The sequence below is a fragment of the Chenopodium quinoa genome, unplaced genomic scaffold (assembly GCF_001683475.1).
Source record: "Chenopodium quinoa cultivar QQ74 unplaced genomic scaffold, ASM168347v1, whole genome shotgun sequence".
NCBI lineage: Eukaryota > Viridiplantae > Streptophyta > Magnoliopsida > Caryophyllales > Amaranthaceae > Chenopodium > Chenopodium quinoa.
The window spans coordinates 4232932-4248413 of NW_018745454.1; the positions used below are offsets into that span (position 1 = coordinate 4232932).

A 15482-nucleotide genomic window follows, 5' to 3' on the forward strand; every position below is an offset into this window, starting at 1 on the left:
TTCTTACTCGGAAGTGAATGGGAGAAAAAAAGGAAAATCATTTAGTCATAAAATCACTTCGGGATTTTATCCTAAAATGATTTAAACTTATTAATATCGAGCAATATGGAAACTTGTTAATAAATTAACAAACTTATTTCGATGTAGTATTTTTACCATGTATCATCTACCAAATAGGCCGTTAAAACCCTTCTCAAAGGGTTGCTAAGATGAGATATCATATTGATTTATTCATAAAATCCATCATTAATTAACAAGGTTTCATCAAAAGTCCAATCAAATAAAATCTAAAGATTTGACGCCTTAAATTGAAAGACCAATATTGGAACTTCCAACACTTGCCAACTTTATCCTTTGTTTGTTAGTCATGTGAAAGAGATGGATGGTTGAGAATTTGAGATGCAATAATAAAAATTTAAACCGAAATTTCCAAATTTATAAATACTGTCAAAAGGAAAGTTCACAGAAACTCCATTGCCAAAGAGATGATGATATTCCCATTAACCAATTGCCAATACATTTCATGATGCTTACGTTTTAACCAATAAAAATTCCAAAGTCATCTGTCCCACTAAATGCTGCTGCACCTTCCTAGAAACCTGTTAATTCTGTACTCTTCATATTCAACCTGTACGTACACAGTTACAACCAAAGCTATATATAATAATCTCTGAAAAAGTCATTGTTTTAAGTATTCCTATTTCTCCAAATTCAAATATTGCTGTATTTGCTCCAAGAGAATGGAAAACTGTAAGAATGGATCTAAGGATGTCACTGAGTATGAGGATCTCTTACCAGTGATGGCTGACAAGCTTGATGTCGAGGCGTTTGTATCGGAGTTGTGTGGAGGGTTTAGGCTGTTGGCAGACCCGGAGAAAAGGATGATCACGTCTGACAGCTTGAGGAGGAACTCGGCGCTTCTTGGAATGGGGGAGATGAGTAGGGAGGATGCAGAAGCCATGGTCAGAGAAGGCGATCTTGATAGGGATGGAATGCTCAACGAGAAAGAATTTTGCATTCTGATGGTAAGGCTAAGCCCTGGGATGATGGAAGACGCAGAAATGTGGCTTGACAAAGCACTTGAAGAGGAGCTTCGATCACCCTCAGCTTAGATTAGTGACCTCAGATCAGTTTTATGTAGGTAACATTGTATTACATGCATGAATAACATTTTGTGAATGAATTATCTATTTGTAGTTTACAAATTTTCATCCAAAGATAATCTCAGAATCAACATTGCTTTTGTTGGCTGTTGAGTATTTTATGGTAGAAGTTTGCGCAAAAATTGTTGCGAATTGCAAATGGTGGCATTGAGTATAACAGTATCCGGTAAGGCGAAATCTAATATATTTGACGTAGAAAAAAAAAAAACCATGATATTTCACATAAATATTTGCCAAAGCCTTGAAGTTTCGCAGAGAAATAGACCAAATCCATTAATGATTCACAAAGATGTAGACTAAAGTCATTGATGTTTCAATCCACAGAAGATATATTACAGGATTCTAAACGAGAGCATAACAGTCGACAAGTGCGCTTCAAAATTCTAAATTCCTCGAACTAAATACATCTCAAGTTCTTAGAGAACAATAACCTAGTACTTCCACTGTTCCACATCCTACATGATGAAGTGCTTGAAGCTTCAAGTTCTTGACCTCCGAACTGGTGAACGGCTGTGATAAGAATACAAAGATGATCAGTAAACCATTCATCTTGTTAAAAACTTGGTTAACAATCAAAAGACAATTCACCTTGATAAAAACTTGTGAACAATTAGGCACTTCACATTAATAAAAACTTGAGTAAACCGTGAAAGACCTACCTGCGGTACCGAATATAATCAGGACTACGACGCCTCTCATAAGCTGGACCATCATATCGATCATAAACAGGGCTACGAGGTCGACCATAGTCAGGACTTGGCCTACTGCGACGAAAATGTGGACTTGGGGAGCGCTGCAGAGGGCTCCGGCCATAACCTCTTGGACTGCGAAGCCTGTCATCTCTCTCATCATCATCGCGGAGGGCATATTCAACTGAGATTACCCTGTCCAACAGCTTGCTGCAAAGTTGACGATTAAGCATGATATTGATGGCTAGTACAGTAGTACAAATCGGATGATCAACTTAAGTAAAAAGAAATCTTAATAACCTCATGTTGGTGTGCTCAAGAGCCTTAGTAGCATCTTCCTGAATTTCAAACTGCACAAATGCAAAGTTCCGCCGAATTCGGACGCTCAAAATCTTCCCATAAGGTTCAAAGTGTCTCTCTAGATCCCGATCACGTGTTCTTACTGGATCAAAGTTTATGACAAATAAGGTCTTAGTGACTCTTCCTCCCTTGGATCCATCACGGGCCTTACCCCTTTCACCCTGCAGCAATAAATTGCAAGCCACATCATAAACATCCCTATACTACTACAAGGAAATCAATTCACATCCCCCATTATTGGAGTATCTACTCTATCTAGTTAAATGGAGAACAGGCAAAGTTTTTGTCCAGCAGAAAAAAAGAGCATCTGTCAAAAGAGTAGAACAAAAAATAGGGAAATTTCAGGAACATACGAGACAGAAATGACATAGTATACCAAATCAATAGAGAGTAAGATACTCAGATTTGCAATACCAAATTACTTTTCTGAGGTCAATAATAATAGTTACTAAAAAAAGGTACTTCAACAAGGGAAATGTGCATGCAAAACAATAACATACCTTGGCCCACTCCACTGACAACCTGCGCTTGTCACGGCCGAACGGAACATTGTCAAGAGCACGAATGGCATCATCCGCATCGCGTTCATTATCGAAGTAAACAAAAGCAAACCCTGCATAAAGAAAAAATAGTAAGCAGAAGAGCTAACAAGCTGTTGGTTGGCACTACAGCTATGACATAGGAGTTACTTCAGCCAAATGATGATTTTTTTGCCAGGCAGTAACATAAGAAAATACAACACCTGAACAAATGTGTAGGTCTGATGCACTTAAGGATGTAGAAGCGTGCAGGATGACTAAATCAAGGTTGGCATATGGTTGGCAATATAAAAATCTAAATCCAAAGTTTCAGACTGTCATTGCAAAGCATTCTTCTCCAATTCATACAGCACGATTTCAGGATAAGAAGCATGACAAGACATAAATCATTGAGCCTGGAATGATGAAATGTGGTGTGCATGGCATGATTTGACTGAGCCAAGGATGATCATTCTTGTAAAAAAGATAACTCAAAGCAGTGTAGAGTGAAGGATGTATGATCAGGTTGAAGAAAATGCAGTACGTTTCCATCTGATTTGTGGAAAGCACACAAGCACGAAAGCTTCCTTTCCATTAGAAGGAATTTGTGCAGTGTTGTAGAATCCAGATGGAAGCTCAGATTCCTGCGTCAAAAGAAACACTTAATATGGAGTATATCTCCAAACAAACTGTTTATTTGCGGCTGACATCAATCCTGCCCCAGTGGAAGACTGAACATTTACACCATAATATAATATTGTAATCTATTCAGCCATACTCAAGAGACAAAGGATAGATGTAACTATGCCAGTATTTCAAGTAAAGGATGCTGTTATTATTTATATGATTATATTGATAGAAAAAGGTCAATATAATGCTATACTACTACAGTTCAGAATAGTAAAAACATTATCATAATTAGGTCTAAGTTTAGTATGCAAGCCTAATGGTCCAGACACCAAAGGAACTACGCCAGCTACATATACACTCTCTCATAATAAATTATGAAGCTAAGATGAGAATTCAAAGAGTAAATTCCCATGTAGGGCCACATTCTAGCATAATTCACCCTATATACCAAAATAAAGCTCCAAGCATCAATAAAAAGAGCCAGATAATCAACAACTATGAGCAAAAGAAACTGGAACTTGAATAGCCAATGACAAATATGATGGCTAGACTTTACATATGACACATATTATGCTCACATGTTTTACTAGAAGTCTAGAAGTACTGGCCAAATTTTCACAAATGCACGGAAACAAGTGTGAAATTTAAATAATTAACCTATCGTACACTAAGTTACCCTAACTCTCCATTGGTAAACATCATATTCATAAACTAGGTTGCTCCAACCCCTGTAAGTCATCACAGACTCTGAAGTACTTGTGCTGAAAATTTGACACTGCTATAGGCAGAAAATACATGCCAATATGCCAGAGTGCCACACTTCAAAAACTTCAGCTAGCCATACTCTAATTATGCTCATAAATAGGAGTCAGATAATGATTTGACAAGAATGAACAAACACATGAGCATGTCCTGATAACCTCGTGACTGCATCCACTCTTTAAAGTATAATCCCAGGGCCTAAATCTTGAGCCATGGTGTTTCAAACACGTGGATATGTATTCGTAAATGATACTACTACACTTCATAAAAGTACCAATAACTACAAGTAAAAATGAACTCTAAGCAGCAATTATAAAATTCATTGGCGACATTGCCAACATGCGAATGATTCAGTGAAACTACTGAAAATTCTACCACAGTAAGCATATTTGTATGCGTGATAGCAATCTCAGGACTAAAACCAAAATACTAGATCTAATAGACCACTTTCACCAGCAGTCACGAAAACCTCGACTCGAACATTCTAATGTAGCACACAACACAAACATTAAACACCAGCAGGTCAAGATGAAAGCTTAAACTAAGCTCAAATTAAAATGGTCTAATTTCAGAAAAACAGCAATAATTTATCAAATAAAAAGCTACATTACTCCATACATTTCCGTTTCTCAGGATTGAAAGTTTGAAACCAAAATTAAACGTGAATTCAACAAACTAAGTCACAAATAAAATTTAAAACTAGTAGAAGGAATTTCGGAGAAAAAATAAAGGGAAAATTGACCCAAAAAAAAAGGTGAAATGAAAATTACCAGATTTCATATCAACGCGTTCAACTCTGCCATACTTGGAGAAAAGTCGCTCAAGATCAGTTTGACGAGTACTGTACTCGAAATTTCCAACGAAAACAGGCCTCATCGTTCGTCGATTGAAATGCTAAAACTGCAGAAATTATCCGCAAAATTGGTTAACTAAACATCGATTAAACTCAAATTACAGTCAAAATCATAGATTTTTCATACTAGCAAACGTTGATTTAGCTTAGCTTGGATAAATTCAATGGAAGATGAATTGAGAGAAAAAACCCTAATTGCAAATAGTTGTTACTCCGTACTCTTGTTTAGGGGAAAAAGAGTTTAAGAAATGTTGGACGAGTGATGACGTTAGTTAAATAGACCTGAGAAAAAAAAGCCCAAATTTCCCACCGACCTGTAATAATTGTTGGATTAAGAGTTTTTTTTTTTTTTTTTTTTTTTAAACAAGAGATTAGGAGTTAATTTGTGACAACAAGTAGGGATGTCGGGGTAGGTCAAGTAGGAGAGCCGCGCCATACCCGCCCCAGTGGGGCGGGGATAGGTCTCGGTTTGGCGGGTGGTGGGGCGGGGATAGGTCTCGGTTTGGCGGGTGGTGGGGCGGGGATGGGTCGGTTTGGCGGGTGGTGGGGCGGGGATGGGGATGAAAACCATACCCGCCATGGTGATGGGGCGGGGTGGATTTTAGGTTGTACCCGCCCCATCCCGCCTCGCCCCACTTCGTACCCGCGCCCATCCCCACCTTATACCCTCATCTATATATCTTTTAAAATAAAATTCTATACTTTTGTACTATTTTATAAAATATTTATGTAAAATATAAAATATTAATTATAATACTTCGTAATACACTTATAATATAAAACAAAAAAAATGTGTAATATTAAGAATGATTTTATATATATATATATATAAAAAATAATCGATATCAATTATGTAGGATTGTGCATTTGAAAGGTGGAGGTTAGGTGGGGATTAGGCGGGTTTTTGGCGGGGATTAGGTGGGGGTGGATATCCAAGTGGGGGGTGGGGCGGGGATGGTTTTGGAATTGTACCCGCCGGGGCGAGGAAGGGGATCAATTTTAGACCTGCCACGGGGATGGGGATGGAGATGGGGATGAAAATGTTAGGTGGGGATGGGGATGGGGATGGGAATACCAACATCCGCCCCGCCCCGCCCCATTGACATCCTCTTTAGATGTGTAAAATGGACTTAGATTTTTATTCATTTGAATTTATGGCATTTTATTTGAAGGAGACGTTAATGTATACTCGTGCTATACGGAACAATGATGATGTAAAATTGTAAAAGGTTATGTTGTGTTATACTTACCTCCATTTTTTTTTTGTTTGACACGTAGTACTTCTAAAGAAGTTTATTATTAGTTAACACGTTTAATTTTTTGGATAAGTTCTATACATTGCTTTTTCTAGTGTATCCCATTTGCTTTATTATTTTTTTTCTCTCCGTTCCTTAATATGTGTTAATGTGTACCTAAATCAAACACATTAACTAAATAGAAATGGAAGAAGTATACATGTAGCAAAAATTAAATTTTGATAGATTTAATATGGGCGTATTTAAGAGTGATGAGCCTACATGATTTAATATGTTTTTAATTAATAACATTTATTATTGCATGAGTTTTGTTAATGATTCTACTCAAAACTTTCCTCCACACTAGGGCCTGTTCTCATAGGCTGAACTCAGTTGAGCTGCATTGAAATGAATATTTTATAAGAGAAGAAAATTATGAGCTAAACTGAACTGAACTAAAATGAATATTTTATAAGAGAAGGAAATTAGGAGCTGAATTGAACGGAAAATAAACATATGAGAACAGGCCCTAGACATAAACACACCCTTAAGCTTGATTTACATGAGTTATTACTGCCTTTGATGGTCAATTGACTCATTTGTGCAACTTATCTTTGCCCTATATTCTCAAATTTCTCATGTATGTTTGTTTCAAAATATATACTACGTATATATCAAAGCAACTATGGAATTGAATACAAAGTATAAAAGGTTTTTTTTTTTTTTTAAATTAAATTTTCAATTCTTTTTAATTCGTTTAATTCTATACTCCAAGACATTTTGAATTCACCTCTTGTGTGAATGACGGGCCAAATGTCTTATTACCCGCAAAATACAATTAGCCGCGAACAAGATAACTATAGTAGTAGATTAGTCTTACTTGAAGTACTTAATTACTTCACTTGTACTATTATGTACTAAATATGTCAAATTATTAAGAATTCAAAAATTATTTAATTGTTATCCCATAGTCGTACCACCGATTAGTACTAGTATATCTGTATATGATAATGAATTAATGATAGTATGATACTCCGCGTATCAAGTTTCTCTGAAGCTGCCTGTTTCGGGTGAAAATAATGGGACCTTGCCGAAGGTCCGCTGAAACGGAGAAGACTGGATTCGGTCCAAGTTATGCTGGGCCGAAGGTTTCCTGCACAGTAAACACACGTAAACTAGCCTCGGGGGTGTTGCCGAGGAAGGCCCCTCCGATGCTAAAGTCAGTACAATGTGTAGAAAGAGAACACTATGCAAGAGAATTAGTTGCTTGAGGCTTTGCTTGAATATATGAGAATATATCAATCTATCAGAATATGTGAATCTGTCAATATATCCCTGAATGTATGAATATTGATGGCTTTTATACCTCTTCATACATGGAGAGGTTGGGCTTTAGCCCAATTGGCTTGCTTTGAGGGCTGACCTTTGACTTTAGCACAATTGAAGAGTTGAACCTTGACCTTGGGCTTTTAATTGGATCATTTAATGCCTAGGCCCAATTGGACTAAATTGGACCCAAACAACTTGCCCCCCAGACCCGATTTGGAAGGATGACGGGTCGGGTTTGATTTAATTCAGAAAATGAGGGAAGTAAATGATTTAATTAATCCAAAAATTTGAATTTAAACCGTAATTAATGAGATAACAATGGTGAAGGCGGATGATTGTGGAAGTTGGACGGATAATGGGCAGTTTAATCACAAGATCGTGTGTTTAACGGTTACTTAGTGGGGTATTTAAGAGAAATTGAAACGCGGACTCCCCGTATCCCATTCCTGGAGATATAAACAGAGGCGCGTCATCTCTCCTCACTTATTCACCAACACAAACCCAGAATTCTCGAGAGAAACCAAGAACCCGCATCAAAACTTCGCAAATTCCCCGAGCATTAAGCTTAGAAACTGAGACTTGCCACTACAAACTCGTAAATCGGCAACTTTCGCTTCAGATTAAGGTAAATTCCTTTGATTTCAGTTTATTTTTCTTCAAATTCGAACTCCTTCCCTTTTTTTCGACTTTTTTCTTCGAAATAATCAATGGCAAGAGGAGTTAGAGGTAGAGCCCTTGCTCCAAGAAGAGCAAGGCCAATTCCCGATCCTAGGAACAGGATTGGGACCTGGAATGGACAAAGGCCAGAGTCTGACCCTGCTGAAGGGATTAGGGCGACTCCAATTTCCTCGGCTCCTCCTCAGAGAACGGAGGGGCCGAGCGCTTCTGGACGGGACGATGAAGTTCCCGCTGTCCTTTGGGATATCCTCCCCGGGTTTTCAGAATGGGAGAATGCCGAAGTAGCTTCGGCCATGATAAAGAACCACCCCTACTCATGGTGGGTGGAGAATGCCGAACAATATCGGTTTGCCGGGCAAATTGAGTTGCATTACGGCATTTTTGAAGCTGATGGGTATTGGTGCCGAATGCCCGCGGCATCCGATAGAATCCATCGTCCACCCCCGGGGTATGTGGGGGTGTACACAAGACAGCTTCAGTACGGGCTGAGGTTCCCTTTGGACGTATTCGTCCGAGACTTGCTGATCCATTACAATATCTCCCTATGTCAGTTAACTCCCACCAGCATCCGAAGGGTGATGACATACTTATGGGTCTGCAAGTTCTTCAAGTATGTGCCGAACCTGCACTGCTTCAAAAAGCTTCATCGGCTAGTGCCAAATATTCAAAGTGGGCACGGAAGCCATGGTTCTGGGTGGTACCGGATTGAGTCCCGACCCCAGTACCTAACCATGTGGCCTAACGACTCTTCAGACAAGGACTGGAGAGGTCAATGGATTTGGGTTAGGGCACCCACAGATCTGGGCCACCCTTGCGTCTTCAGCGCTCCCCGGTACCTTGCTGAGCCTGATCCCGACATGGGAAGTCTAGGTCCCCCCGCAGATAACGGGCCGGATCCGAACCTTGATCAACAACATATCTTCGGCAAGCTGCCGAACCGGGGGGGCAGCGGCCGAATGCAGCATATCCCGGAGACTTGGCTCCCCGATACGCATTATGTTTTCCAAGAGAACATGCTAGCAGCTGTTGGCCTCAGCCGAAAGTTTAAGGATGGTAAGCTTCTTCAGCTGGGGCCGAGGCTTTTTAATTATCTCTTTTTCTTCTCTCACTTCGCTTTTTTATGCTGTGCCAACCTATCTGAACTGAACTTTCCCCTTTTCTTTTTCAGAGCGGGACGAGACCAACGTTGGCATTAACTACGCTCATCTTGGTGTCAACCGAGAACGAGTTGTGACTGATCGGGCACCGTCTATCACTGAACCGAGGCATAGGGAAGTTCATCTAGACTCTTCCCACTTCCAAATTGAGGATGTTGCTCTGTATCAGAGGCAGAAGCCTTGGTGGAAGAAGAGAGACCCCTGGTTTCAGCTGCTGGACGAAGAAGCTGAAGCTGCCCGTACAACCGAAGAGGTTGCACGGGTTCTCGAAGCTTGCGAAGGAGGAGAAGGGTCCTCCAGAGCTGCTGAAGAAGAAGCTGCAGCTAGGGCAGCTGAAGAAGACGAGGCTTTGCTGAAGACCTCGGTGAGCTTTCAGACTTAACTTTGTCTTTCTTCTCTTTTTTTTTTTTTTTTTTTTTTTTTTACTCACATTCTTCCTCCCCCCTGTCTGTTACAGTCTGAAGAGAGTAACAGACACAGAGAAGGGAAAGCCCCTGTTCGTCCCGAAGACCAAATACAAGAAGAGTCTTCAGACTCAGACATGGACGAGCAGCCCCTTCAGAAAAGGCGCCGAAGAATGGCCATTATCGGCCCTCATGACTTTCAGCGGAGGCCGATGACCATCGGCGTTGAAATAAGGGAACCCGAGGAAGGTAATGGATCGCCGAGGGTTCCCCGGCCACCACCCCAATCACCTCAAAAGACCCCTCCACCACCTCCTGGGATGGAGGTGGATCAGAGAACTCTCGAATCTAAGGGAGGGGTCCAAGAAGCAATTCAGGAGAATGCCGCTGAGCACAAAAATAAGGATGCCGTGATGCCCAGTGCTGAGGGTTTCACGGCAGACATTGCAAGAGAGGTTGAGGCTTTCGTCCTCACCCCTGAAGAAGAAGATGTCATAGTAATTGACTCTTCTGAGAAGGATGATGCTGAGCCATCCAAAGCTAAAGAAGCTCCATCGTCATCCTTTCCTTCTTTCCAGACTCTGCAATCTGGAGAAATGGGTTTCTCGGCCCCCCGAATTCCAATCCCAGATCACATCTGGGACCTCATATGGGGTCAGAACCGTGAAGGTGCTGCATCCTACTTCGGCGATTTTGCTGGCATATCCGAAGTAGATAGGGCAAGAATCTGGTCGCTGAAGGCCACTGCTGGGATGGGCGAATCCAGCAGATCAGTTCCTGACCCAGCCAGGTCTAACCAACTGCTGATGATGCAGGTGATTTTCCTTGCCTTTATTTCCTCTAAAATTCAGCTCTATTTTTATTTACCTTTATTTTTTTTTAACTTGTGCTCCTGTTTTCAGTTCGTGCACAATCAGACTCTCACTGTAGAGCTGATAGATACCCTACAAGATAGGGTAGACGCTGCCGAGCACGAAAAGAAGGTAGCTGAAGAGGAATTAAAGCTTGCTAAGCTGAAGCAAGCAGCAGCTGAAGAGAAGCAGCAGAAGGGTGAGGAGTACGAGAAAAAAGCTGCTGAAGCCCTCAAAACCTTCTGCGACGCTATGGAGAAGGAAGTTTTTCCCCCACTGATGGAAGGGGAAAAATTCCTCCAGGAGCACATGGGAGTGGACGTCTCCAAATTCAAGGCTGCCGTTGAGAGCCGTATTCAGGAAGGAGCTGCTGCACAAGCTGAAGTGCAGCAACGACTAGAAGCTCTTGAAACCAGCCGAATGGCTGCTAAAGAGCTGCTCCAGGCCAGGGATGTCCAACTCTCAGAGGCTGCTGCTGCTGCTGAAGCTTAGAGAGCTAAACTCCATGAGGCTGAGGATCAACTGATGGCCAAAAAAGTTGAAGTGGCCCAGGCTCAGACAAAGGCTTCCCAAGTTCAGCAGGAGCTGAATGAGATGAAAGGTTCCTCCTCCAAGCTCGCCGATGAGCTGAAGAAATCCAAGGAAGACTTGGAGGAGACCCAGAAGAAGCTGGCTGATGCTGAGGCTCTACTCAAAGTCCGTGTCTATACCCAGGAAGAATATGAAATGGGTTTCAGAAACGGGTTTAGAGTATGCCGAAGAGTCTGCCTTCATGCTGAGCCGAAGCTGGACTGGTCCAAATGTGCTGAATGGGTCCAGAATCCCGAAGACCCTCATATGAAGTATGCAACTCCAGTCGAAGCTGAAATTCTTAAGGCTGAGGAAGCCGAAGAGGAAGCTGAGAGAATGGAGTTGGAGGCTGAACAGAGGGAAAGGGAGGCTCGGCAGAGTGCAAAGCCTGCTTCTTCTGCTGCTGGGGCTGAGGCCACCATGGGGCTCAACAACGCTGATCAGTCTGATCCTCGGGCTGAAGCATAGGAACTCGGGCAGTCGTCTTCAGAATCTTGCGGTTCATCATGCGCTTAACTTTAGACTTGCCGCTTTCTGAATTTTTTGCCTTGTTTTTTGCTTCAGCTTGCCTTGTCGTACAACAGTTTATTTTTTTGCTTATGTACGTATTTCGGCAGCTGTTATTTTCCGCTTGTGGGCGGCTGCCGATACAGTTTAATTGAACTTGTAGCTCAATTTCTGAGCATAAATTATTAATTTGATGCTCTTTTCTTCAGCTGCTTTGTTTTTGAATGCTTTACTGTTTCTTTCGTTCTGCCGAACATAAACTTGCACTGATAGTGCTTCTTGCCCCCCCATAAATTGAAGTATGGCTTCAGCTGAATAAACAATTTCTTCACTTCTTTAAAATGGGTATCCGAAACACAGGGCCAACTAAAGGCAGTGCTTCTGGATATTAGCTTTCTGGGATACAAGGCTCAGTTAAGGCAATATCCAAGAATTGTCCATGGACTCATGACTTTGGAGAACAAATCTTACTGAAGTTGGACTTCAGCTGAAAGACCAATGTTCTTTAAAAAGACGAGTTTTGTCAGCAATCTGAAACCCAGTTACCCGAAGGCGAAGGTTTCAGACGAGGCTGATTAAACAATTTTCAACTGTTGCTGTTATCCTTGATTTTCTGTCTATCTTTGAAAAATGGATACCCGAAACACAGGGCCAACTTAAGGCAATGTTTCGGATAATGGCTCTCTGGGATACAAGGCTCAGTTAAGGCAATATCCCAGAATTGTCCATGGACTCATGTATTTGGAGAACAAGTCTTACTGAAGTTTGACTTCAGCTGAAAGACTAGTGTTCTTTAAAAAGACGAGTTTTGTCAGCAATCTAAAACCCAGTTACCCGAAGGCGAAGGTTTCAGACGAGGCTGAATAAAAAACCCTTAAAGAGTAGATAGAACAAAGAAAATTTTGAAAGGATAAAAAGTTGTAAACATTTATATAAATGGCGGCTCCAAGGCCTTTCATTAGTTCAAAATGTACTTACAAAGATTGTTCTGCCCCGAAGGGTTTACACATGATATTTTTTCAGTACATCAGCGTTCCAGTGATTTTTCAACTCAGTTCCATCCAACTGCCGAAGTCGGTATGTCCCTGGCTGAAGCTCATCATAGATTTCATAAGGTCCTTCCCATGCAGCTGAGAGTTTCCCATGGATTCGGCCTTTCTGAACTGCAGCAGCATTCCGAAGGACAAGGTCTCCAATTTTGAGAGGCCTTGCATGGACCCTTCGGTTATAAAATTTGCTGACTCTCTGCTTATAAGCGGCCATCCTGTCTCGGGCTGAGTCTCTTACTTCGTCGAGGAAATCAAGAGATTCCCTCATCAGTCGCTTATTCTCAGCCGAGAAGTGGTGCACTCGAAGGCTCTCAGAGCCAATTTCCACTGAAAGGACGGCTTCGGCACCATACACCAGTTCAAAAGGTGAGTGGCCCGTTGCCTCTTTTTCAGTTGTCCGAAGGGACCAAAGGGTTCCAGGGAGCTCCTCCAGCCACTTGGACTTTTGATCTTCCACCCTCTTCTTGAGGGCATTTAAGATCTGTTTATTTGCAGCTTCGGCTTATCCGTTACTTTGCGGGTGGCATACCGCTGAATATGCCAGTTTGATGCCGAACTGATCTGTATACCGCTTCAGCGGTAAGTTATCAAATTGCCTCCCATGATCGAAGACAAATACTCTCGGGATGCCAAATCGAGTGATGATATTCTGCCTGATAAATTTTCTGACAGTTTGCTCTGTAATGTTCGAGGCTGCTTCGGCCTCGTTCCATTTACTGAAGTAGTCGACACCAACTATCAGCCATTTTTTCTGGTACACAGCCTCTGGAAATGGTCCTAGTATATCCAGTCCCCATTGGGCAAACGGGAGTGGATTAAGGATCGGCTGAAGATCCCTTGCTGGCTGATGGATAACTGAAGCGTATTTTTGACATTTTTCGCATTTCCGAACCAGCTCCTTAGCATCTGCGATCATGGTGGGCCAGTAATATCCAGCCCTCAATGCCTTGTGGGCTAAGGTTCTTCCCCCAATGTGGTTCCCACATATGCCGAGGTGAATCTCCCGTAGGATATAATCTGCATCTGTTGGTCCCACGCATTTCAGCAATGGGGTTGAGAAGGACTTTTTCAGAAGTTCCCCCCTGAAGACAATGAACCTAGAGCTGGTTCTCTTCATCTTGGAGGCCAAAGCTTTATCTTCGGGAGTTTCTCCCCGAAGCTTGAAAGCTAGGATGGGGTCCATCCAACTAGGCTCTGGGTCAGCGCAGCACACTTCAGGTGCTTCGTCGACACTTCTCTCTCGACGCATTTCTACATATACAGATCTGTTCAGCTCGGTAAGAGATGAACTGGCAAGTTTGGAGAGTGCATCGGCTTGAGTATTCTGACCCCTTGGGATCAGCTGAACCTCAAAAGTTTTCAGCTCTGCAATGACTGATTTGATCTTGGCAAGATAAGCTATCATGGAGGGCTCTTTGGCCTCGTAGCTGCCACTGATCTGATATGCAACTAGCTGAGAGTCTGTTTTTAGGCAGACATGATCGGCTTCCAGGGAGATGCACAATTCTAGGCCGGCGATTGCTGCCTCATACTCGGCTTCATTGTTCGAGGCCTTAAAAGAAAACTTTAGTGCATACTCAAAGGATTTCCCTTCGGGAGAAGTTATCACTACTCCTGCCCCCGAACCGTTTTCGGTGGAAGATCCATCCGTAAACACGGTCCAGACTTTCTTTTCACTGTCTAGCGCTTCTTGGTATGAGCATTCGGCCAAGAAATCCGCTAGAGCTTGAGCCTTAATGGCAGCCCTCGGACGGTAGTTGATGCTGAATTCGGTGAGCTCAAAAGCCCACTTGGCTAGCCTACCAGATTTTTCAACCTTGCCGAGAACTTTTTCCAACGGCTGATCAGTTAAGACCACTATCTGATGGCAATCAAAATAGGGCCTCAGATTCCGAGCAGCTACTACTACCGCGAAAGCGACTTTCTCGAGTAGAGGATAGCAAGTCTCGGCATCCGTCAGTGTATGACTGACGAAGTAGATCGGTTGCTGACTTTTACTTTCTTCCTTCAGCAATACTGCGCTGATGGTGGCTGGGCTAACGGCCACATATAGGTACAAAGTTTCTCCTTCAGCTGGGCTAGCCAGCGTTGGGAGTTGAGCCAGATGCTCCCGAAGCTGTTTAAAGGCGTCTTTTTTCTCTTCCTCCCAAATGAGCTCTTTTGTTTTCGGGAGTTTCAGGGCTTTGAAGAAAGGTAACCCCTTATCCGAAGCTCTGGAAATGAACCTTGAGAGGGCTGCCATTCTTCCGGTGAGCCGCTGAACATCCCGCTTCGTTTTCGGCTCAGGAAGGTCGAGCGCCGCTTTGACTTTAGAGGGATTGGCATCAATCCCCCTTTTGCTGACTATGAACCCAAGGAATTTCCCTGACTTCACGCCGAAGACACACTTCTTCGGATTCAGCTTCATTTGATGCTTTCTCAAGGTGGCGAAAGTTTCAGCCAGGTCCTTTACATGGTCCTCTGGTTTTTTGCTTTTGACGATCGAATTGTCAACATAGACTTCCATGTTTCGGCCCTTTTGATCGGCAAAAACTTGATCCACCAGCCTTTGATAGGTTGCCCCCGCATTTTTCAATCCGAAGGGCATCATTTTGTAATTGTACACCCCAGCGTTCGTGACGAATGCTGTCTTTGCTCGATCGTCGGGGTGCATAAAGATCTGATGATACCCCGAGAATGCGTCCATGAAACTAAGCAAGGCATGGCCACTTGTCGAATCGACTAGCT

General features: G+C 42.4%; 2 protein-coding genes across 3 annotated transcripts; one reads left to right on the plus strand and one right to left on the minus strand.

Annotated features, from left to right (window-relative positions):
• The first annotated feature begins 473 nt into the window (after positions 1 to 473).
• On the plus strand, positions 474 to 1340 carry LOC110714003 (calcium-binding protein KIC-like). Its single transcript, XM_021892458.1, has one exon. The coding sequence runs from the start codon at positions 741 to 743 to the stop codon at positions 1110 to 1112; it is 372 nt and encodes a 123-aa protein (XP_021748150.1). The 5' UTR covers positions 474 to 740; the 3' UTR covers positions 1113 to 1340.
• Positions 1341 to 1410: 70 nt separating this feature from the next.
• LOC110714000 (serine/arginine-rich splicing factor RS31-like) lies at positions 1411 to 5305 on the minus strand. 2 transcript variants are annotated; one of them, XM_021892456.1, is made up of 6 exons: positions 5128 to 5305; positions 4893 to 5024; positions 2713 to 2825; positions 2153 to 2373; positions 1823 to 2062; positions 1411 to 1673 (listed from the first exon to the last, which is right to left on the minus strand). In XM_021892456.1, the coding sequence occupies exons 2-6, from the start codon at positions 4996 to 4998 to the stop codon at positions 1643 to 1645; spliced, it is 711 nt and encodes a 236-aa protein (XP_021748148.1). In that variant the 5' UTR covers positions 4999 to 5024; positions 5128 to 5305; the 3' UTR covers positions 1411 to 1642. The 2 variants fall into 2 exon arrangements, with proteins under 2 accessions (XP_021748148.1, XP_021748149.1); XM_021892457.1 differs by having other exon boundaries at positions 4893 to 5022; positions 5103 to 5305.
• Between the last annotated feature and the right edge of the window lie 10177 nt (positions 5306 to 15482).

Excerpts from the sequence above, each read along its gene's own strand:
- LOC110714003 (XM_021892458.1), top strand. The coding sequence starts at position 741 with ATGGAAAACTGTAAGAATGGATCTAAGGATGTCACTGAGTATGAGGAT.
- LOC110714000 (XM_021892456.1), bottom strand. The coding sequence starts at position 4,998 with ATGAGGCCTGTTTTCGTTGGAAATTTCGAGTACAGTACTCGTCAAACT. Across the intron at positions 2,826-4,892 it reads ACGCGTTGATATGAAATCTG|GGTTTGCTTTTGTTTACTTC; the intron begins GTAATTTTCATT and ends TTCTTTATGCAG. Across the intron at positions 2,374-2,712 it reads TGTCAGTGGAGTGGGCCAAG|GGTGAAAGGGGTAAGGCCCG; the intron begins GTATGTTATTGT and ends TTATTGCTGCAG.